This window comes from Columba livia, chromosome 25 (genome assembly GCF_036013475.1).
Source record: "Columba livia isolate bColLiv1 breed racing homer chromosome 25, bColLiv1.pat.W.v2, whole genome shotgun sequence".
Classification (NCBI taxonomy): Eukaryota; Metazoa; Chordata; class Aves; order Columbiformes; family Columbidae; genus Columba; species Columba livia.
The window spans coordinates 4,809,676-4,837,173 of NC_088626.1; the positions used below are offsets into that span (position 1 = coordinate 4,809,676).

A 27,498-nucleotide genomic window follows, 5' to 3' on the forward strand; every position below is an offset into this window, starting at 1 on the left:
CTGGTGCAGTGGAGAGGAGCCAAATGGGGTCCTGGGATATCGAAACAGGCCGAGAAATTCAGGAAGGGGAACGAAATGGGTCTACAAACACCCAGATCACCTTTGGGCAGGCGCAGCTTGGAACTAGATCTGCAACGGAAAACAGAATGGTGACTTTGAATGGGAAGTGAGATGGAAGAGTCTCCATGAGCTCAAGCGTTGAACCGACTGAGACCGTCACATCGGTTGAAAATCTGCTGGGTGGCTTTTGTGCAGCTCTATTTTCACCCCACTCTGTCTTTCCATCCCCGGTTTGGAAGATGTGGGCACTGGGCATCGTGCAGCCACACACCAGTAACTCCCAGTCCTCGGGCACCCCCTGCACTGGTTTTACCTCAGCCCCGTATCCCTCCAGCAAACCGCACGCTGCCTGTTTTGTGACGGACACCCCAAAATGCGCCCACGCTGGGGGTGTCCGGGCGCTGCTCCGGGTGGGACCCCATCCCCAGGGGACACGGTGACACTCGAGCGCTGGCGACAGGCGGGAGCGACGCTCCCCCCACGGACCACGCTCACGCGGCGAGTTGCAACTGTAGTTTTATTTCCTTTTTTTTTCCTTTTTTTTGTTTTCTTTTTTGTGAAAAATAACAGGGATTCAAGGAGAAAAATAACAAGCCCACCCCACCCGGGGCTCAGCCCCGGATCCTGCCCACCCCGGCACGACACAGCGTCCGCGGGCAGGACCCGGCTCCTCGGAGCAGCCGGGGGGTCCGGTCGGTACCGACGCTGCTGCTGCCGCCCCGGGACGTGGCGCTGGCCCCGGCGTGTCCCCGGTGTGTCCCCATGTGGGAGCTCCAGGCCGGCAGCAGCGCCGGGCGCTCGGCTCCTCCTGCCCACGGAGATTTCCATCAAGGGTTTCTTTTTTTTTAATTATTTTTCCTCTTTTTTTAATAAAAACGGTCTTTAGGTCGCCTGCTGGCAGCAGCTCCGAGCAGAAAGCCCCTTCCCTCCAGAGTCTGCTTACAGAAAAAGAAAGAGTTCAGCAAGGGTCAAATATTGACCAATAATGGTTTTGGCTGCATTCGAATCTTGATTGTGGCTTCTGCAATGTACAGCAGGGAGGGGATATAGGGGACAAGGACGAGGGGGGACAAATTTTCCCTTAGTCAGCGGGTTTGGTGACCAGGGACAGCGGCTGCGTCTGCAGCACGGGCATGGCCGGAGGAGGCGAGGACAGCAGAGCCGTGGAGGAGAAGGGGACGGGTCTGGCGAGGCCGGAGGAGGAAGAAGAGGCGGCTTTGCCCGCGAGGAAGGCGGCGGAGCCCAGCGGAGCCCTCGCCTCCGCCTTGGTGGTGAGCGACAGCGGCTGCGCCTGTTCCGAGTGGGTGGCAGCTGGCGCGGCCGGGGACGCCAGGGCGGCCGAGGGGGTGGCGGGCGAATCCAGCATGCTGCCGTGCGACGACGCGGGGCTGGCGCACGGCTTCTCGGCCGGCAGGTACGGCACGCACGGCTTCTTGCTCTTGGAAGAGGCTGCGGAGGACGGGGACGCCGTGAGCGGCCGAGGTCGGGGGGACGGAGGAGACTGGAAGGGGGGATACTCACTCTCGGCGTCGTGGCTTTGCTGCTGAGCCAGCTTCTCGCGCTTTCTCTTCTTTTTCTTGCCCTGGGAACATAACATCTGGTCCTTTAGGTGTTTCTTCTCCCCCTTGGCGGAGGAGAAATGGGGCAGACGGTGCCCTGGAGCAGCTCAGGGGGATGCGGGAGCTGCTGGTGGAGGCGGATCGGCCCCAAAAACTGAGCTCAGAGCAACCTCCCCCCCGCCAAATGGGAGGAGGAACCGGTGAGGGGACAGGAGGGACAGGAGGGGACAGGAGGGGCAGGAGGGGACAGGTGGGGACAGGGTGGGACAGAAAGGGACAGGAGGGACAGGAGGGACAGAAGAGGACAGGAGAGGACAGAAACGGACAGGTGGGGACAGGTGGGGACAGGAAGGGTCAGGTGGGGACAGGAGAGGACAGGAGAGGACAGGAGAGGAACAGAAAGGGACAGGAAGGGACAGGAAGGGACAGGTGGGGACAGGAGGGGACAGGAGGGGACAGAAAGGGACAGGAAGGGACAGGAAGGGACAGGAGGGGACAGGTGGGGACAGGTGGGGACAGAAAGGAACAGAAATGGACAGGTGGGGACAGGAGGGGACAGGAGGGGACAGAAAGGAACAGGAGGGGACAGGAGAGACAGGAGGGACAGGAAGGGACAGGTGGGGACAGGTGGGGACAGAAAGGAACAGAAATGGACAGGTGGGGACAGGAGGGGACAGGAGGGACAGGAAGGGACAGGAAGGGACAGGAAGGGACAGGAAGGACAGAAAGGAACAGAAAGGAACAGAAAGGAACAGAAAGGAACAGAAATGGACAGGTGGGGACAGGAGGGGACAGGAGGGGACAGAAAGGAACAGGAGGGGACAGGAGAGACAGAAGGGACAGGAGGGCCAGCTCGTGCTGGCTGGTCCCACGGTCCCACTCACGTAGTTGTCCCGCGCAGACCAGGTCGGGTAGAGCTGCGAGTGCAGCTGCCGCTCCTTGCGCGCCAGCTCGTAGTACTTGGCCTGTTCCTCCCGCGAGAGCGAGTGCCACTGCGGGACAGACACGCTGAGACCCCGAAACCTCCCTGCGAACCCCAAAATCTCCCCGTGAACCCCAGAACCTCCCTGCAAACCCTAAAATCACACTGCAACCCCCAAATCTCCCTGTGAACCTCAAAACTTCACTGCAAACACCAAAAGCTCATTGAGAACCCCAAAACCATGCTGTGAACCCCGAAGCCGTTCTGCAAAGCCCAAAGTCTCACTGCAAACCCCAAATTCACACTGCAAACCCCAAAGTCACATTGTAAACCCCAAATTCATGCTGCAAACCCCAAGGACACGCTGCAAACCCCAAATCCACACTGCAAACCTTAAAGTCACAGTGCAAACCCCAAAACCTCGCTGCAAACCCCAAAGCCATTCTGCAAACCCCAAGGACATGCTGCAAACTCCAAATCCACACTGCAAACCCCAAAGTCTCGCTGCAAACCCCGAAACCTTGCTGCAAACCTCAAAGTCAGGTTGCAAACCCCCTAATCACACCACAAACCCCAAGAATAGGATGCTGACCCCAGTGACCGCCCAGCCCACCCCATCCCATCGCCCCCAGGTCCCTTCAGTCCCCTCGTCTCCTGGGCTGGCGCTGAGGGGCTGAGCCAGGGGTGACGGGGCCAAACGCCACTTTTGGGTGACAAGGTGGTGGCCGTACCCGCCGGCCCAGGATCTGGTTGATGGCGGCGCTCTCCTTCAGCGTGCACTCGGCCACCACCTTGGCCCTCATCTCCTTCATGTACAGCATGAAGGCATTGAGCGGCTTCTTGATGTGTGGCTTCTTCTCCTCCTCCTTCTTCACACCGATGGGCGATTTCCTGCAAGGACGGGGCCGGTGGGTCGGGAGCCCTGGGGACACGCTCCCCGTCCCCAGGGGTCCCGTCCCCCCACTCACGAGGTGGCCGCGGGGCTGGCGCTGGGCTGGGCGGGTTCCTGCTTGACGATGGGCGAGACGATGGTGGGGTGCGGGATGCCCGAGGGGTGCAGCCCATGCGCGGGCGGCGGGACCATGTGCGGGGAGAAGCGGCTGGACATCAAACTGCAGTGGGACGAGAGGGACGGGGGTTGTCAGCAACCCAGGGTCACACACAGAACCCCAGAATGTCAGGGGTTGGAAGGGACCTGGCAAGCTCATCCAGTGCAATCCCCCCATGGAGCAGGAACACCCAGATGAGGTTACACAGGAAGGTGTCCAGGCGGGTTGGAATGTCTGCACAGAAGGAGACTCCACAACCCCCTGGGCAGCCTGGGCCAGGCTCTGCCACCCTCACCGGGAACAAGTTTCTTCTCATATTTAAGTGGAACCTCCTGTGTTCCAGTTTGCACCCATTGCCCCTTGTCCTGTCACTGGTTGTCACCGAGAAGAGCCTGGCTCCATCCTCCTGACACTCCCCCTTTAGATATCTGGAAACATGAATGAGTCCCCCCTCAGTCTCCTCTTGTCCAGCTCCAGAGCCCCAGCTCCCTCAGCCTTTCCTCACCCGGGAGATGCTCCACTCCCTTCAGCATCTTTGTTGCCCTGCGCTGGACTCTCTGCAGCAGTTCCCTGTCCTGCTGGAACTGAGGGGCCACAGCTGGACACAATATTCCAGGTGTGGTCTCCCCAGGGCAGAGCAGAGGGGCAGGAGAACCTCTCTGACCTACTGACCACCCCCTTCTAACCCACCCCAGGTACCATTGGCTTCCTGGCCACAAGGGCCCAGTGCTGGCTCATGGTCACCCTGCTGTCCCCAGGACCCCCAGGTCCCTTTCCCCTACGCTGCTCTCTAATAGGTCATTCCCCAACTTGTACTGGAACCTGGGGTTGTTCCTGCCCAGACACAAGACTCTACACTTGCCCTTGTTCTATTTCATTACATTTTTCCCTGCCCAGCTCTCCAGCCTGTCCAGGTCTCTGATGGCAGCACAGCTTCCAGTGTCACCACTCCTCCAGCTTGGTGTCATCAGCAAACTTGCTGACAGTCACTCTATTCCCTCGTCTAAATCATTGATGAATATATTGAATAGTACTGGTCCCAGTACCAACCCCTGAGGCACTGCACTGGATACAGGCCTCAACTGGAACCTTATTTTTATTAACCTAGTAAATGCCTAAAATCTATGACCCTCATTCATATCGACTTATCACTAATTGCTGATTTTCCGTATCATTACGGCCACATAGACCCAACCCAAGCCCTGCCCTGAGCCCCCATGGGACACCCTTGGTTTTCCAGACCACCAAAATATGGAACAAAAACTTTAGGAAGCGTTTCACAACCTGTGCCCAAAGCCGTTACCCTGTTTCCCCAAAAATAAGACCTACCCCCAAAATAAGCCCTAGCGTGATTTCACAGGATTTTTGGGGATGCTCAAAATATACGCCCTACTCCAAAAATAAGCCCTAGTTACAATTCATTAAAAAGTTAATTTAAATAGATGTAAAAAAGTAAAATGAATTGGCAATAGAGTGGACAGAGTTATAGTGATGTTCCACAATGTGATTACATGACTGTGTTTGAATAAATGTGGATTTTTTTGTTCAAGAATAAATGAAAAAATAAGACATGCCCTGAAAATAAGCCCTAATGCATCTTTGGAGCAGAAATTAATATGAGACCCTGTCTTATTTTTGGGGAAACAGGTTAGTTTAGCAGGAATAACAGTGACAAAAATATTGGTGGGCACAATGGCACCATTAGCTTGTCTTGCTTTTCTTTTAATTGGAAAAAATGAAATTAATATCAACTTTGTCATCAAAATGGGAGAAAGACCAACTCTAAACATAACTGTAATTAAAATCATTGGACCTAATCACCCATGGGCACCATCTCCACCCCAGGGGTATTTTTGGCCGACGAGGCCACGACGACCCCCCGGAGCCACAGGGGTGTGGCTGGGAGCCCCTCACCCACCCTAGGGCAGCGGCCAAAGTGCTGGGACCCCCAGGAGGGTCCCCTGTCCCCCCAGACCCACCTGGACATGGAGGCGTTCATGGCGAGCGCGGGGTACGGGTGTCGAAAGCCGCCGGGGGGGATGGAGTAGACGGGCTGGCCCTGCCTGTGGAAACAGCACCAACGTCCCTCCTCGGTTCACAGGGATGCTCCCCGGCCAACCTCCGTCCCCCCATTCCCCAAATTTATAGCGTCCCCCCCATCCCAGCCCCCACCAGACCCTCAGCATCGCGCTGGGCTCGTGGGGGGAGACATGGATAAAGGGGGAGGGTGAGGGGGGGGATGCAGGGAGACATGGGGGTGACAAGGGGGGGACACGGAGCCCCCGGCCCATCCTTACTGCGGCACGAGCCAGCCCAGCGGGTGCGGGAGCTGCCCCACGGCGCCGGGGGACAGCGGGTAGTAGGGGGGCAGCTCGGGTGGATGCGGCGGGCGCGGGATTCCTGTGCGGGGACGGACGCGGGGTTAGAAACACGGACGTGGCAGCAACCGAGCACCCTCTGACCGCTCCATCTCCCTCTAAGCACCCACCCTCCCAGCACCCCATCTTCCTCCCAGCACCCCATCTTCCTTCCAGCATCCTCCTTTTGAGCACCCCATCCTCCTCCCAGCAGCCCATCTCCCTCCCAGCACCCTTCTTCTGAGCACCCCATCTTCCTCCCAGCACCCCATCTTCCTCCCAGCACCCCATCTTCCTCCCAGCATCCTCCTTTTGAGCACCCCATCCTCCTCCCAGCATCCTCCTTTTGAGCACCCCATCCTCCTCCCAGCAGCCCATCTCCCTCCCAGCACCCTCCTTCTGAGCACCCCATCTTCCTCCCAGCACCCTCCTTCTGAGCACCCCATCTTCCTCCCAGCATCCTCCTTCTGAGCACCCCATCCTCTTCCCAGCACCCCATCTTCCTCCCAGCATCCTCCTTCTGAGCACCCCATCCTCTTCCCAGCACCCCATCTCCCTCCAAGCACCCTCCTTTTGAGGACCCCATCCTCCTCTGAGCACCCCGCCTGCCTCCAACACCTTCCTCCCAGCACCCATCTGCCACTGAGCACCCTCGCTTTGACCGCTCCATCCTCTCTAAGCACCCCGTCTTTCTCCCAGCACCCCATCTCTGTGCACCCTCACTTCAAGTACCCCGTCTGCTTCCCAGCACCCTGTCTTTCTCCAAGCACCTTGTCTGCCTCTGAGCACCCCATCTTCCTACGATCACCCTCCCTTCAAGCACCCTATCTTCCTCCCAGCACCCCATCTCTGCGCACCCTCACTTCAAGTACCCCGTTTTCCTCCCAGCATCCTGTCTGCTTCCCAGCACCCCATTTTCCACTGACACCCCGTCTTCCTCCCAGCACCCCACCTCTCTCCAAGCATCCCACCTGCTGCTGAGCACCCCATCTTCCTCAAAGCATCCCCCCTACCTCTGAGCACCCTGTTTCCCTCCCAGCACCCCATTTCTCTCTCTGAGCACCCTCCCTTTGAGCACCGTCTGTTTCCCAGCACCCCATCTTCCTCCAAGCACCCCAACTTCCTCCAAGCACCCTGTCTTTCTCCAAGCACCATCTGCCTCCCGGCACCCTCCGAGCACCCCATCTTCCTCCCAGCACCCCATCTGACTCTGAGCACCCTGTTTCCCTCCCAGCACCCCCCTCTCTCTGAGCACCCCATCTCCCAGCACCCATCACCCCCCGAGCACCCATCTGGAGGTGCAGACGCCCAGACAACCACAACGGGGACCTGCAGGGTCCCCCCACTCAAACCTGTCCCCAGCTGACACCCCATCCCCGGTCACATCTCCCCACCCAGGGCTGTGCAAACACCCCGGGGTGGCGCTGCCACCACCCCGGTCCCTCTGCTGTCCCCTCCCCTGCTCACCTGTCTTGGGGTCGATGTCGGGCGAGAGGTGGCCGGGCGGCGAGCCCGGCGAGAAGCGCTCGTTGCTGTAGGTGATGAGCGGCGTCAGCGGGTGCATGTGATGGGCGTGCTGCACCACCGGCACCTTGTTGGACTGCGGGGGACACGACGGCGCGTGGGAGGGCGAAACAACAGCCACCCCCCCCCGAAACCCATCCTGTGGGCAGCGGGGCAGCATCCCGGGGGCAACGCGTCACCCTGGGTTTGGCGGCTCTTACCAGGTGCGCGGGAGAGGGCGAGCGGCTGTCCTTCAGCGTGGCGCCCGTGGGGACGTCCAGCAGCGGCCACTTCATCTGCAGGTACTGCCGGAGAGCGGGCTGAGACCCCCCAGCCCCGAACACCCCCAGCCCAGAGACACCTCCAGCTCTAAAACATCCCCAGTCCCAAAACACCCCCAGCTCTGAAACATCCCCCCAGTCCCAAATCAGCCCCCCAGCCCCGAAACATCCCCCCAGTCCCAAATCAGCCCCCCAGCCACCAAACACCCCCAGCTCTGAAACATCCCCCCAGTCCCAAATGAGCCCCCCAGCCCCCAAACACCCCCAGCTCTGAAACATCCCCCCAGTCCCAAATCAGCCCCCCAGCCACCAAACACCCCCAGCTCTGAAACATCCCCCCAGTCCCAAATCAGCCCCCCAGCCCCCAAACACCCCCAGCTCTGAAACATCCCCCCAGTCCCAAATCAGCCCCCCAGCCCCCAAACACCCCCAGCTCTGAAACATCCCCCCAGTCCCAAATCAGCCCCCCAGCCACCAAACACCTCCAGCTCTGAAACATCCCCCCAGTCCCAAATCAGCCCCCCAGCTCTGAAACCTCCCCCAGACCCGAAACATCCCCCATCTCTGAAATATCCCCTGGCCCCAAAACACCCCCCAGCTCCGAAACACCCCCTGGTCCCAAAACAACCCCTGGCCAAATCATCCCCCCAGTCCAAAAACATGCCCCAGCCCCAAAATACCCCCCAGCCCCAAAACACCTCCCAGGCCCAAAACATCCCCCCGCCCCAAAATATATGCTGGCCCCGAAACTCACCCCCAGCCCCAAAACACCCTCCCCCAGCCCTGAAACTTTCCCCCAGCCCCAAATCACCCACTGGTCCCAAAACATCCCCTGGCCCCAACTCCGCCAAAAGCCCCAAAACTCGCCCCCAGCCCCAAAACACCCTCTGCCTCCAAAACTTGCCCCCATTCCTAAATCACCCCCCAGCCCTAAATCATCTCCACAGGCCCAAAACACCCTCTGGTGCCAAAACACCCCCTGGTCCCAAAACATCCCCTGATCCCAAAACAGCCCCCAACCCCAAAACACCCCCCCCAGCCCTGGCCGGACACTGAGCTGGGGACACCCCAACCCGCGGGGGACACTGTGGCTGGGGGCAAAGGGGGTTTGGGGGCACATGGGGCTGTTTTCAGCCCGAGAAGCCCCAATGGAGCCCAGAAATGGTGGAAAATCCCCCAAATTCTGCTCCAAATGATGCAAAGCCCCAAACCCCCAAATTCTGCCCCAAATGTTTCTGTCTTGCTGGGGAGCCAAGAGCCCCCATCCTTCCCCACAATTCCTCCCCACCCCGCACTGACGTTGCCTTTCCCCACCCCAAAAAAATGGTAATTTTGGGTCACGGCGACCCCAAAAATGGTATTTTTGGGCCACGGTGACGCCCAGCACAAGCTGTGGGGCTCGTGCCGGGGGGTCCCCGGGACACCAACACCAAACCCCCATATTGCAATGAGAGGCAGTAAATATGGGGCTTTTTTAGGGCTTTTCCCCCTCCCGGGGTTAAATCTCGCTGCGACGCGCGGGTTTGTCTCCCTGGCTCTGGCCCCCGAAAAGAAAGGTGCTTTGTGTGGTGTGTTTCGGGGGGGCCGGAGGCATTTCCCGGCAGACGGCGGGGGGAGGAAGGTCCTGCGATGCCGGCGCTCGGAATGCGGCCGGGACGGGCGGCAGCTGCGCGCAGGAATTCGCAGGAATTTCCCCCAGCGAGAACCTTCCTGAGCCGCAGCAGCTGGGAGGAAAACCCAGCGAGGAGCTGGGGGCGCTGGGGGAGCTGGGGAGCGTTAACCCTTCCCGGGCCAGACCGGCACGTCCCCCCTGCGCTGCCTCCTGCAGCCCCCCCAGTGTCCCGTACCCCCCGGCATCGCCTGCCACCTCCCCCAGTCTCCAGCATCCCCCTCTGCATCCCCAGTATCCCCCATTCCATCTCCAGTACCCCCTGCTCTCCATCTCCAGTATCCCCCATTCCATCTCCAGTATCCCCCATTCCATCCCCAGTATTCCTCCTACATCTCCAGTATCCCATCTCCACCTCCAGTAAACCCCCCATTCCATCTCCAGTACCCCCTGCACTCCATCCCCAGTATCCCCCATTCCATCTCCAGTACCCTCTGCGCTCCATCTCCAGTATCCCCCATTCCATCTCCAGTACCCCCTGCACTCCATCCCCAGTATCCCCCATTCCATCTCCAGTACCCTCTGCGCTCCATCCCCAGTATCCCCCATTCCATCTCCAGTATTCCATCTCCACCTCCAGTAACCCCCCTCCATCTCCATTAACCCCCCCATTACATCTCCAGTATCCCCTGTACTCCATCTCCAGTATCCCCCTCCATCTCTAGTACCCACTCCCTGCATTTCCAGTACTCCCCCATTGGCTTCCAGTACCCCCCCACACCTCTCCAGTATCCCCTTCCTGCATCTCCAGTACTTCCTCCTGCATCTCCAGTACTTCCTCCTGCATCTCCATCTCCAGTATCCCCCTCCTATGTCTTCAGTAACCCCTCATTACATCTCCAGTATCCCCTGTACTCCATCTCCAGTATCCCCCTCCTACATCTCCAGTATCCCCCTCCTACATCTCCAGTATCCCCTCCTCCATCTCCAGTACCCACTCCCTGCATTTCCCGTACTCCCTCACTGGCTTCCAGTAGCCCCAAACACCTCTCCAGTATCCCCCTCCTGCATCTCCAGTATCCCCCATTCCATCTCCAGTATTTCCTCCTGCATCTCCAGTATCCCATCTCCAGTATCCTGCCCCAGTCTCCAGTATTGTCCTCTTACATTTCCAGTAACCCCCCTCTATCTCCATTATCCCCCTCCTGCTTCTCCAGTATCCTCTCTCCATCTCCAGTATCCCCCTCCTACGTCTCCAGTAACACCCCATTACATCTCCAGTATCCCCCCCTCCATCGCCAGTACCCACTCCCTGCATTTCCAGTACTCCCCCACTGGCTTCCAGTACCCCCCAAACACCTCTCCAGTATCCACCTCCTGTGTCTCCAGTATCCCCCATTCCATTTCCAGTATCTCCTCCCTGTATTTCCAGTGCTCCCCCATTGGCTTCCAGTATCACCCCCTCCATCCCCAGTATCCCCCTGCCCTTCCAGTATCTCCCAGCTTCAGCTCCAGTATCTCTCCCCTGTCTCCAGTATCCCCATCGTACATCTCCAGCATCCCCCACCTCCAGCATCCCATCCCGCTTCTCCAGTGTCCCCCTCCAACTCCAGTATCCTCATCCTGCATTTCCAGTATCCCCCTCCACCCCCAGCACCCACGGGGACCCCCACTGTCCCGATGCCACCGAGATGAGCATTCCCTGTCCCCCAACCCTTCCCACCACAGCCAGCACAGGGGATCCCCCAAAAACCTGCTTCACCCCAAACCCGCCGCCCCATGTCCCACGCCCGTGGGATGCTCCAGCATCCCAGCGCCTCCACGCGAGATTTTTGATGCCACCGGGACAATGGTGGGTTGGACCCGTGGGTATGGAGGAGCTGGGAGTGCACGTGGAACACCTGTGTCCCCGTCACCCATGTCCCTGTCACCCACGCCCGGACCCGCCGTGCACCCCAGGACAGCGGGATCGGCTCCCCAAAGCGCTGGCTCTGCCGCCTCCTCCAGCTCGGGGGATCAGAGCTGCTGTGGTGGGGAAGCCCCGGAATCCGGCAGCCAGACAACCCCGGGCTGGTCCCAAAGAGCCGCTGTCACTGCTGTCACCACTGTCACCGCCACACGTGCCACCGAGCTGCTGACTCGTGGGACAGGGAGAGGGTTGTGCAGAGATGCTGTGGGGATGGCGGTGGTGAGGGACAGGGTGTCCCTGTGGCCGTGGCAGGGTGACACAGAGGACACCCCAACATCCCTGTGGCCATGCCAGGGTGATGTACGAGGTGTGCCAATGTCCCCGTGGCCATGCCAGGGTGACACATGGGACAAGGTCTCCGACATCCCCACAGCTGTGCCACAGTGGCATTACAGTGCCCTGAGCATCCCCATGGTGTGCTTGGGTGTCACACGAGGCGTCCTGACATCCCTACAACCGTCACAACATTGCCTTGACTGTCCCCATGGTCATGTTTGGGTGTCACACGAGGTGTCACAACATCCCTACAACCATCACATGCCCTGATTGTCACCATGGCCGTGCTTGGGTGTCACACGAGGTGTCCCGACATCCCTACAACCATCACAACATGCCCTAATTGTCCCCATGGCCGTGCTTGGGTGTCACACAATGTGTCCCAACATCCCTACAACCACCACATGCCCTGATTGTCCCCATGGCCATGCTTGGGTGTCACACAATGTGTCCCAACATCCCTACAACCACCACATGCCCTGATTGTCCCCATGGCCGTGCTTGGGTGTCACATGAGGTGTCACGACATCCCTGTGACCATCACGAGATGCCCTTGACTGTCCCCATGGCCATGTTTAGGTGTCACACAAGATGTCCCGACATCCCATCACAACATGCCCCTGGCTGTCCCTGTGGTGTGTTTGGGTGTCACATGAGATGTCCCAACATCCCTACAACCACCGCAAGATGCCACAAGTGTCCTCATGGCCATGCTTGGTGCCACACGAGAAGTACTGACACCCCTACGACCATCATGAGATGCTGCAAGTGTCCCTGTGACCACGCTTGGGTGTCACACGAGGCGCCCCACACCCCTATAACTGTGTCACACAAGATTGCCTGAGCATCCCCATGGGGTGTCTGAGTGTCACACAAGGTGTCCCAACACCCCTACAACCACCACAAGATGACTGATCATCCCCATGGCTGTAGTTGGTAACACACGAGACATCCCAACATCCCCATGACCACCACAAGATGCCTGACTGTCCCCATGGCTGTGCTTGGTGACACACGAGATGTCCAAACATCCCCACGACCACCACAAGATGCCACAGGTGTCCCCATGGCCGCGCTTGGGTGTCACACAAGATGTCCCAACATCCCCATGACCACCACAAAATGCCACAAGCATCCCCGTGGCCACGCTTGGGTGTCACACAAGATGTCCTGACATCCCTGTGACCATTGCGAGGTGTCCTTGACTGTCCCCATGGCCGCGCTTGGGTGTCACACAAGATGTCCTGACATCCCTGTGACCATCGCAAGGTGCCCTTGACTGTCCCCATGGCCGCGCTTGGGTGTCACACAAGATGTCCCAACATCCCCATGACCACCACAAGGTGCCACAAGCATCCCCGTGGCAGCGCTTGGGTGTCACACGAGGTGTCCCAATGCCCCTATGACCACCCCAAGACACCCCGTCACCCGGCGATACCCACAGTGTCCCCCCCGAGCTGTGGTCCCCCGTCCCCGCGGCCGCGCCGGGTGACACCCCCAACCCCCCCAGCCCGGCCCCATCACAAAGGGGCTTTCTGGGCTATTCTGTAAGCGGAGAAGCCGCCGGGGGCCGGGGCCATGCGTATAAAAGGCTGCTTCTCATTTGGAAGCCGCGTCGGGAGGCCGGGGAGGGGAGAGGGAGTGGGGGACCCTTTCAAAATATACAAAGGCGGGGGGGCTGGCGAACGGTTCAGTGGTAATGTGGAAAAATGAAGACACCCCCCCCCCCTCTTTTCTTCCCCTCGGCCCCAGCCCGGACACAGCTCCCCCTGTCCCACCGCGTGCGGGAACCGCGCGAGCGGCACCTCGGGGATGGTAAGAAACCGAGAAAATAGTTTGAAAATCGGTCACATTCCAGAGAGATTAGAGCGAGTTCTGCTTCCTCGTTACCAGCCGCCCCCCAATTAAAAGCGGCGAGTTAACCCCTTCCCCGCTGCAGCGGCGGGACCACAATGGAGGCTCCTGTCTGTCCGTCTGTCCCCTCCACGGCGGGGGGAGCTGCAGGAAAGGGTGGTGGTGGTGAGGGGGGTGGAGGTGACAGGGGGGCCGTGCTGGTGCCAATGGTGACAGCGATTCGCCCCCGTGCTTGGGGAGGAGGCGCAAACGCCACGGGATCCCCTAATGCCCAATTAGGGGCTTTAATGAGCAGATTTCCTCTTCCGCGCGCAGGGATCCATCCCGCCTGAACTGTTTTTCCTGGGAAAAGCGGAAAAGCACCGCTGGGAACATCCTGGCTGGCGCCGTGCGTCCCGGTGACACGTGTCACACCATCGCGTGTCCCCGTGTTGTCTGTCTGGGCGTCGTGTGCGCGGGATTTATATCTTGGTGTCCCAACACCGGGTGTCCCGGCACCGCCTGTCCCAATGCCGCATATCTTGGCATCGCACATCCCAGAACGTCACATCCTGGCTTTGTGTGTCCTGGTGTCGCGTGTCCCAACATCCCATGTTGTGGCATCGCATGTCCCAGTGTCATGTGTCCTTGCATCGCGTGTATCGCGTGTTCCAGAACTTCATACCCTGGTGTTGCACATCCCAGCGTCTCATGTCCCAACATCTCATGTCCCCGGATCGCATGTCCTGGCATCGTGTGCCACAGCATCTCATGTCCCAGTGTCATGTGTCCTTGCATCGCGTGCATCGCATGTTCCAGAACTTCATATCCTGGTGTTGCGTGTCCCAATGTCATGTGTCCTGCTGTTGTATGTCCCACCATCTCATGTCCAGTGTCACACGTCCCAGAGCTTCATATCCTGGTGTTGCATGTCCCAGCATCACGTGTCCTGCTGTTGTATGTCCCACCATCTCATGTCCCAGAGCTTCATATCCTGGCATCGCACGTCCCAGCACCGTGTGTCATGGTGTTGCGTGTCCCACCATCTCATGTCCCCACATCACGTCCTGGCATCACGTGTCCCCGGACTGCATGTCCCAACGTCATGTTTCTTGGCGTCACGTGTCCCAGTTCTGCATATCCTGGTGTTACATGTCCCAGTGTCAAGTGTCTTGGTGTCACATGTCCCACCATCCCGTGTCCCAGCATCACGTGTCTTGGCATCGCATGTCCTAGAACTTCAGATCCTGGCTTGTATGTCCCAGCATCGTGTGTCCCGATGTCTCATGTCCCGGTGTCCCATGTCCTGACACCGCATGTCCCAGTGTCGTGTCTTGGTGCCGCATGTCCCAACACCTCATGTCGCAGCGTCGCATCTCCTGGCATCGCATGGGTCGCACGTCCCAGAACTCCACATCCTGGCGCTACACGTCCCAGTGCCACGTGTCTCGGTGTCGCGTGTCCCACCATCTCGTGTCCCAGGGTCGTGCATCCTGGCGCTGCCTCCCCTGACCTCGCACATCCCGGCGTGTCCCTGTGTCCCACGTCCCAGTGTGACCGCACAGGGTGGCACTGCGCTCAAAGCCCCAGGCTCAGTGGCCACCAGCCTCTCGTTTTGGGAGAAAAATGGCACATTTGGGACCCGAGCTGACATTTTTCCAGGGCCAAGCAGCCTCTGCCCTGGCTTTTCCCTCCTGAGACCAGCCCGTGGGAGCCACCGGCGCTGTCCCGGCAATGCCGGCACCGCCGCATCCCCATCCCCAAAACCTGCAGGCGAGCTCCTGCATCCAGAGAAACATCCCGTGGGCACATCTGCAACGTCCATCCCTCCCACGTCCGTCCATCCCTCCAGCACCCGTCCATCCCTCTCGCGTCCATCCATCCCTCCCGCATCCATCCATCCCTCCCAGGTCCGCCCATCCCTCCCATGCCCATCCATCCCTCCCGCATCCATCCATCCCTCCCGCATCCATCCATCCATTCCTACCACATCTGTCCATCCCTCCTGCGTCCATCCATCCCTCCTGCGTCCATCCATCCCTCCAATGTCTGTCCATCCCTCCCACGTCCGTCCATTCCTACCACATCTGTCCATCCCTCCCATGTACGTCCATCCCTACCTCGTCCGTCCATCCCTCCCATGTACGTCCATCCCTACCTCGTCCGTCCATCCCTCCCAGGTCCGTCCATCCCTCCCAGGTCCGTCCATCCCTCCTGTGTCCAACAATTCCTACCACATCTGTCCATCCCTCCCATGTCCATCCATCTCTCCCATGTCTGTCCATCCCTCCCCTCCCATGTCCATCCATCCCTGGGGCAGCTTCTGGGGGTTGATGCCCCTGAATTGCCCGTCCCCACCGTCCCCTTTTCCAGCCCGAATTCCCAGGGTTTTGCAAAACCTCGGGGCTGGATGATCCCAAACGCGGCCCCGGTGCCCCCAGCCTGTTTACACAGCTGCCGGTCACTACCAGCCCGCCCTTCCCCCTCCCGGCCCCGCTCCGGCCCCTTCGCCCCCAAATCCATCCCGAACCATCCCAAATCCATCCTGAACCATCCCAAATCGTGCTGGGGAGATGCAGAGGGAAATGGGGTTTTGCAGGATGTTTAATGAACGGTGGGAGGTGCTGGGGATGCAAATGTGGGGATGTTACAAAAGGGGATGGGGGTCCCCAAAAATGGGGAAAAAATAGGGGAGGGAGGAAGGAGAATAGGAAAAGGAAACAGGAGAATAGGAAAAATAGGGGAGAGGGAGGAGGGAAGGAAAGGAGGGTAAGAAAAGGAGGAAAAGGGGAAAAAAGGGAGAGAAATGGGGGAGAGAAAAATGGGGGAGAAAAGTAATTGAGGAGAAAAATGGGGATGGGGAGAAATGGGAAATGGGGGGGAAATGAGAGGAAAAAGGAGGAAAATGGGGAAATGGGGAGAAAAAGAGGGACGAGGGGAAAAAAGGGGGGAAGACAGAAAAAAGGGGGAAAAGGGGGGGAAAAGGGGGGGGAAAAGGGGGGGAAAAGGGGGGGAAAAGGGGGGTCCTGATCCCCTCGAGCTGGGGGTGACACAGGGAAGGGGCTGGGGACACAGGGACAGAGGGGTCTGAGTGTCCTTCCAGCTCAAATAAACCACCTTCACACCCACCAAAAATGGGGAAAAACCCCCAAAACGTCCTGTCCCCCCCCATCCCACACCCCACGTGAGGAGCCGCTTCCCTGTGGATAATTGGGGGGGGAGAAACCCCAGTTCTGCGGGATTTAGAGCCTGGGAACACACCATAAATCCCCGTGTCCCTCCCTCACGGCCAAGTAATCTCCTTCAGATGTCGGTTCCCAACACTGGGATGAGCCATTTTGGGGGGTCCCTTGTGTCCCCGTGTCCTCCCCAAACACACCTGCAGGGTTATCGCTTTTCCCATTGGGATTTGAGGCTTTTTAAAGGGATAAACACAAGGCCGCGTCTTGAGTTGTCCCCACACCCCACCGTGTCCCCTCCCGGCATTTCCAGGGTGACACGAGCCAGGCAAAGGCCACCCCTGTGCGGGGACGCTGATTTGGGGTGGGGACACTGGATGCTCGACCAAACGCAGCCCAACCCCGTCAGCACGATCCCGGTGGGAAACTCCAGCGGCACTGGGATGGGAACCAGGAAAAAAGGCTTGAGGGGGGGAAATAGAATTCCCTAAAGAAAATATTTGAGATGAGTGTAAAACTGAGCCTGTCTCAAGACACAGGCCCCACGTCTCGGTGCTGGGGACACCAGGGGATGTTGGCCCTGGGTCCAGGGTGGGAAGGAAGCGGGATGAGGGTCCTGGGGCTGGAGTGTGGCGCTGAGACGCTGCCGGGACCCTGCGGAGCTCTGCCCAAAGTCACCTCCATCCGGGGGTGTCCTGAGCATCCCATGAGCACCATGAGCATCCCAAGCATCCCTCAACCATGACCACCCTGAGCATCCCTCACCAATGGGCCCTCTGAGCATCCCATGAGCACCTTGAGCATCCCATGAGCACCACGAGCATCCTTCACTCATGGGCACCCTGAGCATCCCATGAGCACCCTGAGCATCCCAAGCATCCTTCAACCATGAGTACCCCAAGCTTCCCTCACCCATGGGCACTCTGAGCATTCCATGAGCACCACGAGCATCCTTCACTCATGGGCACCCTGTGCATCCCATGAGCACCCTGAGCATCCCAAGCATCCCTCAACCATGAGCACCCCGAGCATCCCTCACCCATGGGCGCTCTGAGCATCCCATGAGCACCACGAGCATTCCAAGCAACCCTCAAGCATGAGCACCCCGCGCATCCCTCACCCATGGGTGCTCTGAGCATCCCATGAGCACCACGAGCATCCTTTGCTCATGGGCACCCTGAGTATCCCATGAGCACCACGAGCATCCCATGAGCACCACGAGCATCCCAAGCATTCCTCAACCACAAGCACCCTGAGCATCCCATGAGCACCACAAGCATCCCTCTCCTGTGGGTTCCCTGAGCATCCCTCAACCATGAGCATTCCTCACCCATGGGTGCCCCAAGGATGCCACGAGCACCCTAGGCATCCTTCACACGTGTGCCCCAAGCATCCCTCACCCATGGGTGCCCTGAGCATCCTTCACTCATGGGCACCCTGAGCATCCCATGAGCACCCCAAACATCCCTCACCTATGGGCATCTCAAGCATCCTATGAGCACCCTGAGCATCCTTTGCTCATGGGCACCCTGAGCATCCCATGAGCACCACGAGCATCACCCACCCCCTGCAGGTGTCCCAAGCATCCCTCAGCCATGAGCACCCCGAGTATCCTTCACCCATAGGTGTCCAAGAGTATCCCACGAGCACCCTGAGCATCCCTCACCCATGAGTACCAATAGCATCCCATAAGCACCATGAGCATCCCTCACCCATGGGTACCAAGAGCATCCCATGAACACCATGAGCATCCTGTGGGTGCCCCAAGGATCCTGTGAGCACCCCAAACATCCCCCATGAGCATCGCTCACCCACAGGTGCTCTGAGCATCCCATGTGCGCCCTGAGCATCCTTCACCCGCGGGGGCCCCAAGCATCCCTCACCCATGGGTGCCCTGAGCATCCTTCACTCACGGGCACCCTGAGCATCACTCGTTCCTTGGTGCCCTGAGCATCCCCCACCCACAGGTGCCCTGAGCATCCCTCGCCCATGAGCACCCCGAGTATCCTTCACCCATAGGTGTCCAGAGTATCCCACAAGCACCCTGAGGATCCCTCACCCATGGGTGCCCCAAGCATCCTTCACCTGTGGGTGCCTCAAGGATCCCATGAGCACCCCAAGCATCCTTCAACCATGAGCATCCTTCACCCATGGGTGCCTCAAGCATCCCATGGGCACCCTGAGCATCCCTCATCCATGGGTGCCCCAGCATCCCCCACACACCCCCCTACCCACCATCCAAGCCCCGAGTGGCGCCAGACAAGCCCCCCAAGTCGGCCCCTGCACCCCCGAGTGGCGGCACCAAGTTTTCGGCACTGCCCCGAGGCGTTTGTCCGGCTCCCAGCCCCCTCCAGCCCCTGAATGGCTCCATTCAGCCCGCAGCTGCGCCGGGGGTCCCAGTGTCGGGGGGGCGGGTCGCAGTGCTAGGGGGTCCCAGTGCTGGGGGCGGGTCCCAGTGGGTGCAAAGGGCTCAGCCCTGCCCCAGTGGAACAAATCCCAGTGGCCGTGACCCCCCCCAGAGCATCCCCGTTTTAGGGGGGATATGAGATGTCGTGTAACCCCCTGCAGCACCCGTGGGAGACCTGGGGGTCCTGCACCCCTCCCCAGTAGCACCCGTTGGACATCAGAGCATCCTGAGCCCCCCAACAGCACCCATGGGATATGGGGGTGTCCTGCACCCCACAACAGCAGCCATGGAACATGGGGGTGTCTTGTACCCCCCAAACAGCACCCATAGGACCTGCTGGAGTCCCACACCCCCCAAACAGCATCCATGGGACATGGGGGAGTCCCACACTCCCCAACAGCACCCATGGGACACTGGGGAGTCTTGTACCCCCCAAACCGCACCCATGGGACATTGGGGAGTCTTGTGCCCCCAACAGCACCCATGGGACATGGGGGAGTCCCACACCCCCCAACAGCACCCATGGGACATGGGGTGTCCTGCAGCCCCCAAACAGCACCCATGGGACATGGGGGAGTCCCACACCCCCCAAACAGCACCCATGGGTCATGGGGGTCTTGCACCCCCCAAACAGCACCCATGGGTCATGGGGGTCTTGCATCCCCCAAACAGCACCCATGGGATGTGGTGGAGTCCTGCACCCCCCAACAGCATCCATGGGACATGGGGGTGTCCTACCCAACCACCAGCACTTATGGGACATGGGGGAGTCCTACACCCCCAAACAGCACCCATGGGACATGGGGTGTCTTGTACCCTCCAAACAGCACCCATGGGACATGGGGTGTCTTGTACCCCCCAAACAGCACCCATGGGACATGGGTTGTCTTGTAACCCCCAACAGCACCCATGGGACATGGGGTGTCCTGTACCCCCCAACAGCACCCATGGACATGGGGGTGTCTTGCACCCCCCCAACAGCACCCATGGGTCATGGGGGAGTCCCACACCCCCCAAACAGCACCCATGTGACACTGGGGAGTCTTGTACCACCCAACAGCACTAATGCGACATGGGGAGTCTTGTACCCCCCAACAGCACCCATGGGACATGGTGGTGTCCTTCCCCACCACCAGCACCCATGGGTCATGGGGGAGTCCCACACCCCCCAACAGCACCCACGGGACATTGGGGTGTCTTGTACTCCCCAACAGCACCCACGGGTCATGGGGGAGTCCCACAGCCCCCAAGAGCACCCACAGGACATTGGGGTGTCTTGTACCCCCCAACAGCACCCATGGGACATGGGGGAGTCCTGCACTCCCCCCAACAGCACCCGTGGGACACAGGGGAGTCCCACACCCCCCAACAGCACCCACGGGACATTGGGGTGTCTTGTACCCCTCAACAGCACCCATGGGTCATGGGGGAGTCCCACACCCCCCAAGAGCACCCACAGGACATTGGGGTGTCTTGTACCCCCCAACAGCACCCATGGGACATGGGGGAGTCCTGCACTCCCCCCAACAGCACCCATGTGACATGGGTGTGTCCTGCCCCACCACCAGCACCCATGGCACATGGTGGAGTCCTGCAAGCCCCCCAGCACCCATGGGACACCGATGGGGGGTCCTCTACCAAAACACAGCCAAAAAAACACCCCCAGAACACACAAACTGAATCCACACATCACCATCACCCCTTCCTCTTCCTCCTCCCTGGGGTACCATCCCAGCCCCATCACACCCCAAACCCCCCATTTTCCTCCCCAAACCCCAATAGGAGACACAGGACGAGTGTGACCCCCCCACACCCTTCACCCTCCTCTTCCTCGGCCGGGCCGCGCCGGGCGCTCCTCGCCGGGCTCGTCTTCCCCGAGCAGCTTCGAGGAAGCGAAAAAATACCCCAAAAATAAATCAAATCTAATGAAAAGCAGCTGCTGAGAATACCAGAAAGATGATGAATGCGCGTTAAGTCCCCTTAACGAACCCCGGCCTTACGAGCGTCGCCCGGAGCGCTTACTTCATCGCTTTAATTTGGGAATCGTGTCGGAAAAGGGAGGAGGAGGGAGAAGTTGGGGGGGTTGGAACCTCCTGGAGGGCTCATTGAGCCCCCCTAAGAAAGAAAGAAATACAACTCAGGGTAATTAGCTGCAGAGCATAATTAAGGAGGAGACATAAAGGGGCCATTGTGTGCGAAGGCTCGACAGGGGAAACTGAGGCACGGGAGGGTCGCGATGGGGCTGGTGGCTGAAGAAGCTAAAAAATGTGTGAAAAAGCCTTTTTTTGGGGGGTTTTCCCCCTGAAAATTTGCATGGGGGGTGGGGGGGGAGGGAACATGCGCTGTGGGGGGGGGAAATCCCAAATCAATCAATCCCTAATAAATCAATCCCTAATAAACCAATCTCAAATCAATCCCACGGAGGAGCCGCACGGAGCATCAAACAACCCCCCCGGTTGCAAAACACCCCGATAAACCCCAAACCCTCCGCCCCACGGCGCCAAACCCCCCCCACCCCGCGCTGCCGGAGCCGCCATCCCGCCCGCGTTCCGGAGCGCCCTCCGCCTTGCCAAAAACAATCTGGATCTCCATCATTTTCCTTGGCAGGTTGCGCCGATGGGTTTTTCTCTCCCAGACAGATCCGCCTCTGTTTTTTTGTATCGTTTGGAGCGCGGGGTCCCCCATTCTGGGGGTATTTTGGGGGAAAATCGGGTTGAAAACGCTGCTCCAAGCATCAATTCCGTCATTAGACGGCGGCGCGTTCCTCCACTGACTTCGAGGAGCCCCAGAAAATCCCCCCCGCCCGGCCATAAAAGTCACATTGGGTTGGGGGAAAAACACTAAATTTCAGGGTCGTGCTTAGAAATGATAATAATGAAGACATTCCAGTTAATAGTGAAGTGAATTAACGCGGATCGATCGGTTTCACCCGGTGGGTTCACACAAGGATGAGGCGACTCTAAGGGTTTGGGGTGCGCGAAGGCATCGTTTTGGGTCGATTTCTCGCTATTTTGCAGGTTTATCAATGCATTTCCCAGCTGTACCGATGTTTTGGAGCAGAGGGGTGGGAGAGCCCCCGTTTCCCTGTGTATTGATCCAGGGAAGCACAACTCAGACGGTTTTGCCGCCACCGGGTCCATCACCTGCATGTGCAGCATCTCCTGGGCACGGGATTAGTGGGGTTTGGGGTTTTTAGACCCCGATTCTTCCCTTTTCCACGCGGTTGGATGGTGAGGACGCCCGGGCGGGTGGATCCTGCGGGTCAGAGCGTTTCCTCCAATGGTTCGGGGGGAAAAAGGAAGGAAATGGGGAAAAACAGGCTGGTGGGTGCTGAGCAGCCTGTTGGGTCTTGGCCTGGAGCTGCGGGCGCAGAGCTGGGATCGGGGGATCTGGGGAAGGATCGAGGCTGCTGTGGATCCCGTATGGAGTTAAGGATGGAGCCAGCGCGGGGTGGAGGATCCTGTGCCCGGATGGATCCGGTGTGGGATCCAGGATGCTGTGCCCGGTACAGGTCGAGGATACTGTGCCTGGATGGATTCCATATGGGATTGAGGATGCTGTGAATGGCCCGATCCAATACAGGATCGAGGATGCTGTGGCTGGGTGGATCCCATATGGGATTGAGGATGCTGTGAATGGCCCGATCCAATACAAGATCGAGGATGCTGTGCCTGGATGGATCCCATATGGGATTGAGGATGCTGTGCCCAGAACAGATTGAGGATGCTGTGCCTGGATGAATCCCATATGGGATTGAGGATGCTGTGAATGGCCCGATCCAATACAGGATCGAGGATGCTGTGCCTGGGTGGATCCAGGATCCAGGATGCTGTGCCTGGTACAGATCAAGGATGCTGCGGCTGGATGGATCCCATATGGGATTGAGGATGCTGTGAATGGCCTGATCCAATACAGGATTGAGGATGCCATGCCTGGATGGATCCCATATGGGACTGAGGATGCTGTGAATGGCCCAATCCAATACAGGATCGAGGATGCTGTGCCTGGATGGATCCCATATGGGACTGAGAATGCTGTGAATGGCCCCATGCAATACAGGATCGAGGATGCTGTGCCTGGATGGATCCCATATGGGATTGAGGATGCTGTGAATGGCCTGATCCAATACAGGATCAAGAATGTTGTGCCTGGGTGGATCCAGGATCCAGGATGCTGTGCCCGGTACAGATCAAGGATGCCATGCCTGGATGGATCCCATATGGGATTGAGAATGCTGTGAATGGCCCGATCCAACACAGGATCGAGGATGCTGTGCCTGGATGGATCCCATATGGGATTGAGGATGCTGAGAATGGCCTGATCCAATACAGGATCGAGGATGCTGTGCCTGGATGGATCCAGTCTGGGACTGAGGATGCTGTGTGCCCAGTCAGATCTTATATGGGATCGAGGATGCTGGGCCCGGCAGGATCTGGTCTAAGATCAAAGGTGCTGTGCCCAGTATGGGATCAAGGATGCTGCACCTGGATGGATCTGATACAGGATCAAGGATGCTGTGCTTGGATTGATCCCAAGCAGGATCCAGGATGCCATACCCGGTACAGGACCAGGGATGCTGTGCCTGGCTGGACCCGGTCCAGACTCACCAGCACCACGATGTCCCGGGATCCGGTGGATCCTTCAGGAGCCCATGGAAAAGGGGATTTTTCTGAGCTTGTTCGTCGCAGGATGCGGCAAAACGGGGCTCCAGGACCCCCCCGGCTACACTGGGACATGATGAACACCCGGGAACCCCCAGCACCCAATTCACCCCTAAATCTGCCCCCGCTCGATGCCCCTCGCGCTCGCCACAGAAACGCCCCGATCCGGCCCCAATTCCACGCTCATCCCACACCCCGAACCCACCAGCTCCTTTTAATTAATCCCCCTTCCTGGGCTTCATTAAACCATCGTTAGCGGCCGTTCTTGAATCCCAACCCTGGTCATTATTCCCCCTTCCTCGCTGGCGTTTGGGATCGTGCCCAGTCGCGCATCATCTCCAAAACACAGTAACCCCCCAAAAAGTGACAAATTGGGAATAAAACCTTTATCAGAACTTGGGGGTTTCACCCAACCCACCCCCCCCAGCCGGGATTGACACACAACGACCATTTGAACCAGTTGCTTCCCATAAAGCAAACCCTAAATATACACGGGAAGGCGGGATCCTGTCCCAATCGCACCAACCTTTGCCATGCTCTATTTATATATATATCCCATAGGAGAACGCAGCTTCCTACAGAGCCCAAGCTTAAAACCATCAGGTGTCACCATGGCGGCTCCAGAGTGAGAAAAATACCCAGAAAAGCATAAAAACACGCAGAAAAATAACACAAAACACCAAGAAAACAGTGAGCGCGGCGCGATGCTGCGGCGGGTACCGGGTGCTGCATCCCTGGATGGCATCAGGGTACCGGGAGGGGAAACTGAGGCAGGGAAGGGCTGGGTGTGGAGTAGTTTGTTTCTAAATCAGGTTTATATTGTTAAAATAGGTTGATGTTTGTAAAGTAGGTTTATATCTCTAAACCAGGTTTATATTTCTAAGCCAGGTATATCTCTAAGCCAGGTTTACATCTCTAAACCGGGCTTATATCTCTAAAACAGGTATATCTCTAAGCCAGGTTTACAACTCTAAACCAGCCTTATATCTCTAAAACAGGTATACCTCTAAGCCAGGTTTACAACTCTAAACCAGGCTTATATCTCTAAAACAGGTATACCTCTAAGCCAGGTTTACAACTCTAAACCAGGCTTATATCTCTAAAACAGGCTTATATTTCTAAGCCAGGTTTATATCCCTAAACCAGGTTTATATTTCTAAGCCAGGTATAACTCTAAACCAGGTTTACATCTCTAAACCAGGCTTATATTTCTAAGCCAGGTTTATATCTCTAAGCCAGGCTTATATTTCTAAGCCAGGCTTATATTAATAGACTAGGTATATCTCTAAACCAGGTTTATATCTCTAAGCCAGGTTTATAACTCTAAATCAGGCTTACATCTCTAAAACCAGGTTTATATTTATAAACTAGGTATATCTCTAAACCAGGCTTACACCTCTAAACCAGGCTTATATTTATAAACTAGGTATATCTCTAAACCAGGTTTCCATCTCTAAACCAGGTTTACAGTCTGGCCCAGGTGGGTGCTGGGGCTGGTCTGGGCACACAGAGCCGCTGTTGAGGTTTGGGGGGGTGAATCCCTCTCTCCTTCCCCCCCCCCCATCTAACACTCGCTCAATTTGCTCAATCAGTTCCTAAAGGCCGCGGAGGGACAGACAATGTCAGCCCATTAAGAGCTTTAAACCAGTCGAAAGGAGCAGTTTTAAATGAGAAAAGCGGCGCAGCTCAGGGTCAGGTTTCCACCCCCCCACCCCAAAAAACCTCCCCTCCCTTAAGCCCACCCCCCCCCGTGCACCCCCTTAAAGGGACAAAGCGAAACAATTTAAAAAAGGGGGAATAAACTCAGTTTCTTCTGGGTTTTTGTTATCGTTTTGGGTCGGGATGGGGCTGGGGGGGCTGAGCATCCCCGAACTGGGGGTGTCGGGGGGGGGCACTTACGGTGCGGGCGGCGCCGGGGGACAGGGCTCCGTTGGCGAGGTAGGGGCTGCCCAGCTCGGGCAGCATCAGGAACGGGTACCCGGGGTAGGGGGGGCCCTTAAAAAACCCCCCCTCTTGTTGGCGTCGGACCACTGGGAAGAGAAGGAAGGGGGGTCAGGAAGGGGGGGATGTTCCTATGGGGGGAGGCAAGGATGGGAGCGTTTGGGGATCGTGGGTCTAAGCCCCCCCTCCCCACTTGGGTAGGTCCCATTGGGGGTGCCCATGTCACTTGGGGGGGTCATTGGTTAGTTTGGGGGTGGTCCTTACGTGGGGGGGCCTCTGGGGGTGCCCAAGTCCCTTGCGGGGGTCCTTGGTTGTTTTGGGGGGGGTCTCCACTTGAGGGGGTCCCTCTGGGGGTGCCCATGTCAGCTGGGGGGGGTCCTTGGTTCTCCTAGGGGGGTCCACTGGGGGTGCCCAAATCCCTTGGAGGGGGTCCTTGGTTTGTTGGGTGGACACCCCACTTTGGGGGGGGCACGTAGGTTGCTCTGGGGGTGCCCATGTCAACTGGGGGGGGGTCCTTGGTTCTCTTGGGGGGGTCCTCACTTGGAGGCTCCCGGGTAGGTTACTCTGGGGGTGCCCATGTCCCTTTGCGGGGGGGTCCTTGGTTGTTCTGGGGGGTCCCGCCTGCGGGAGGAGGGTCCGGGTTGTGGGGGGGAACCCGGTGTCGGTCACTCCCGAAAAGGCCCCGGCTGCGGGGGGGTCCCGAGCCTGGTTCGTCCATGCGGGGTTGGGGCACCGATCCATCCGTAGGAGAACGATTGGGGGCCGGCTACCGAGGGGGGGGCGGGACTTGGGGCCCGTGGGGGGGTCGGGACCGGTTCCTCCAGGGGGAGGGAGGGAAGACACCGGGAGAGGGTTGGACACGGGGGTTGGACACGGGGGGAGGACACGGGGGGGTCCCGCCCGCAGCCGGGGGCGGAAACAAAGAAGTTGCGAAGTGTCGAATGGTCCCGGGGGATGCGACGGGGACCGGGAGCGGGGAGAAAACCGGGGCGGGGGGGCCGGGAACGGAGCCGGTACCTTCTGCCAAATAGTCCCGCGGCTTCTGGAAACTTTCCCGGGGCTGGGGGGGTCGCTCCGCCTGCGGGGAGAGGCCCGTGAGCGGGGCCGGCCGGGGGTCGCGTCCCCCCCTCCCCAAGCGCCACCCCCGGGACTCACCTCGGAGTCGGAGCCGGAGCCGGTGCCGGTGCCGCTGCCCCGGTTCTCGGTCTCGCTGACCAGGGACGACTTGAGCTCGTCCAGGTCCCCGTGGGCCGAACCGCGCCCCGCGCCCTTGTCCTGCTCCTCGCCCTCATCCTGGAAAGCGATGAGCTCGTCGGGGGCCCCCAAATCGTCCCCCCCCGCCGGTTCGAGCTGCGGCATGCTGGGGTCCGGCCCCGCCGCCCGCCCCGCTCCGGCACCGCCGGCCCCGCCGCCGCCCGGGAGGGTCGGGAATGCGCGGGGCGGCGGGGGGAGGAGGAGCCCCGGCTGCAAACCGACACCGCGGGGCAGGGCAGGGCTCGGCACCGCCCCGCGCCCGCCACCGGCTCCGCCGAACGGCCCCGGCCCCCGGAGGAACCTCCCGCTGCCCGCGGGGCACCCGCCGGGCGGGAACCGACGGCGCGGCCGCGGCCACGGGCTCCCCGGGGCGCCCGGTCCCGTCTGGGTCCGGCCATGACTCCCAGGGTCTCCCCATCCCACCCGGGGTCCCCCCATCCCGTCTGGGTGCCCACATCCCACCCAGTGACCTCCATCCAGGGTCCCCCCATTTCACCCATGGTCCTCATGTCCCACCCGCGGCCTCCACATTCCATCCAGGGTCCCCCCATCCCATCTGGGGTCCTGATATTCTGTCCGGGGTCCCCACATCCCGTCTGCGTCCCCACATCACACCCAGCATCCCCCCATCCCATCCA

At 59.1% G+C, this 27,498-nt stretch overlaps 1 protein-coding gene across 3 annotated transcripts; it reads right to left on the minus strand.

Moving 5' to 3' along the window:
* Positions 1–558: 558 nt before the first annotated feature.
* On the minus strand, positions 559–27,056 carry TCF7L1 (transcription factor 7 like 1). Of its 3 annotated transcripts, XM_065041150.1 has the most exons (12): positions 26,762–27,056; positions 26,624–26,684; positions 25,565–25,695; positions 7,672–7,755; positions 7,415–7,547; positions 5,888–5,990; positions 5,570–5,653; positions 3,510–3,653; positions 3,273–3,432; positions 2,504–2,611; positions 1,582–1,642; positions 559–1,509 (listed from the first exon to the last, which is right to left on the minus strand). In XM_065041150.1, the coding sequence occupies exons 1-12, from the start codon at positions 26,963–26,965 to the stop codon at positions 1,142–1,144; spliced, it is 1,641 nt and encodes a 546-aa protein (XP_064897222.1). In that variant the 5' UTR covers positions 26,966–27,056; the 3' UTR covers positions 559–1,141. The 3 variants fall into 3 exon arrangements, with proteins under 3 accessions (XP_064897222.1, XP_064897224.1, XP_064897223.1); XM_065041152.1 differs by having other exon boundaries at positions 559–1,642; positions 26,762–26,989; XM_065041151.1 differs by lacking the exon at positions 26,624–26,684 and having other exon boundaries at positions 559–1,642; positions 26,762–26,971.
* Positions 27,057–27,498: the final 442 nt, after the last annotated feature.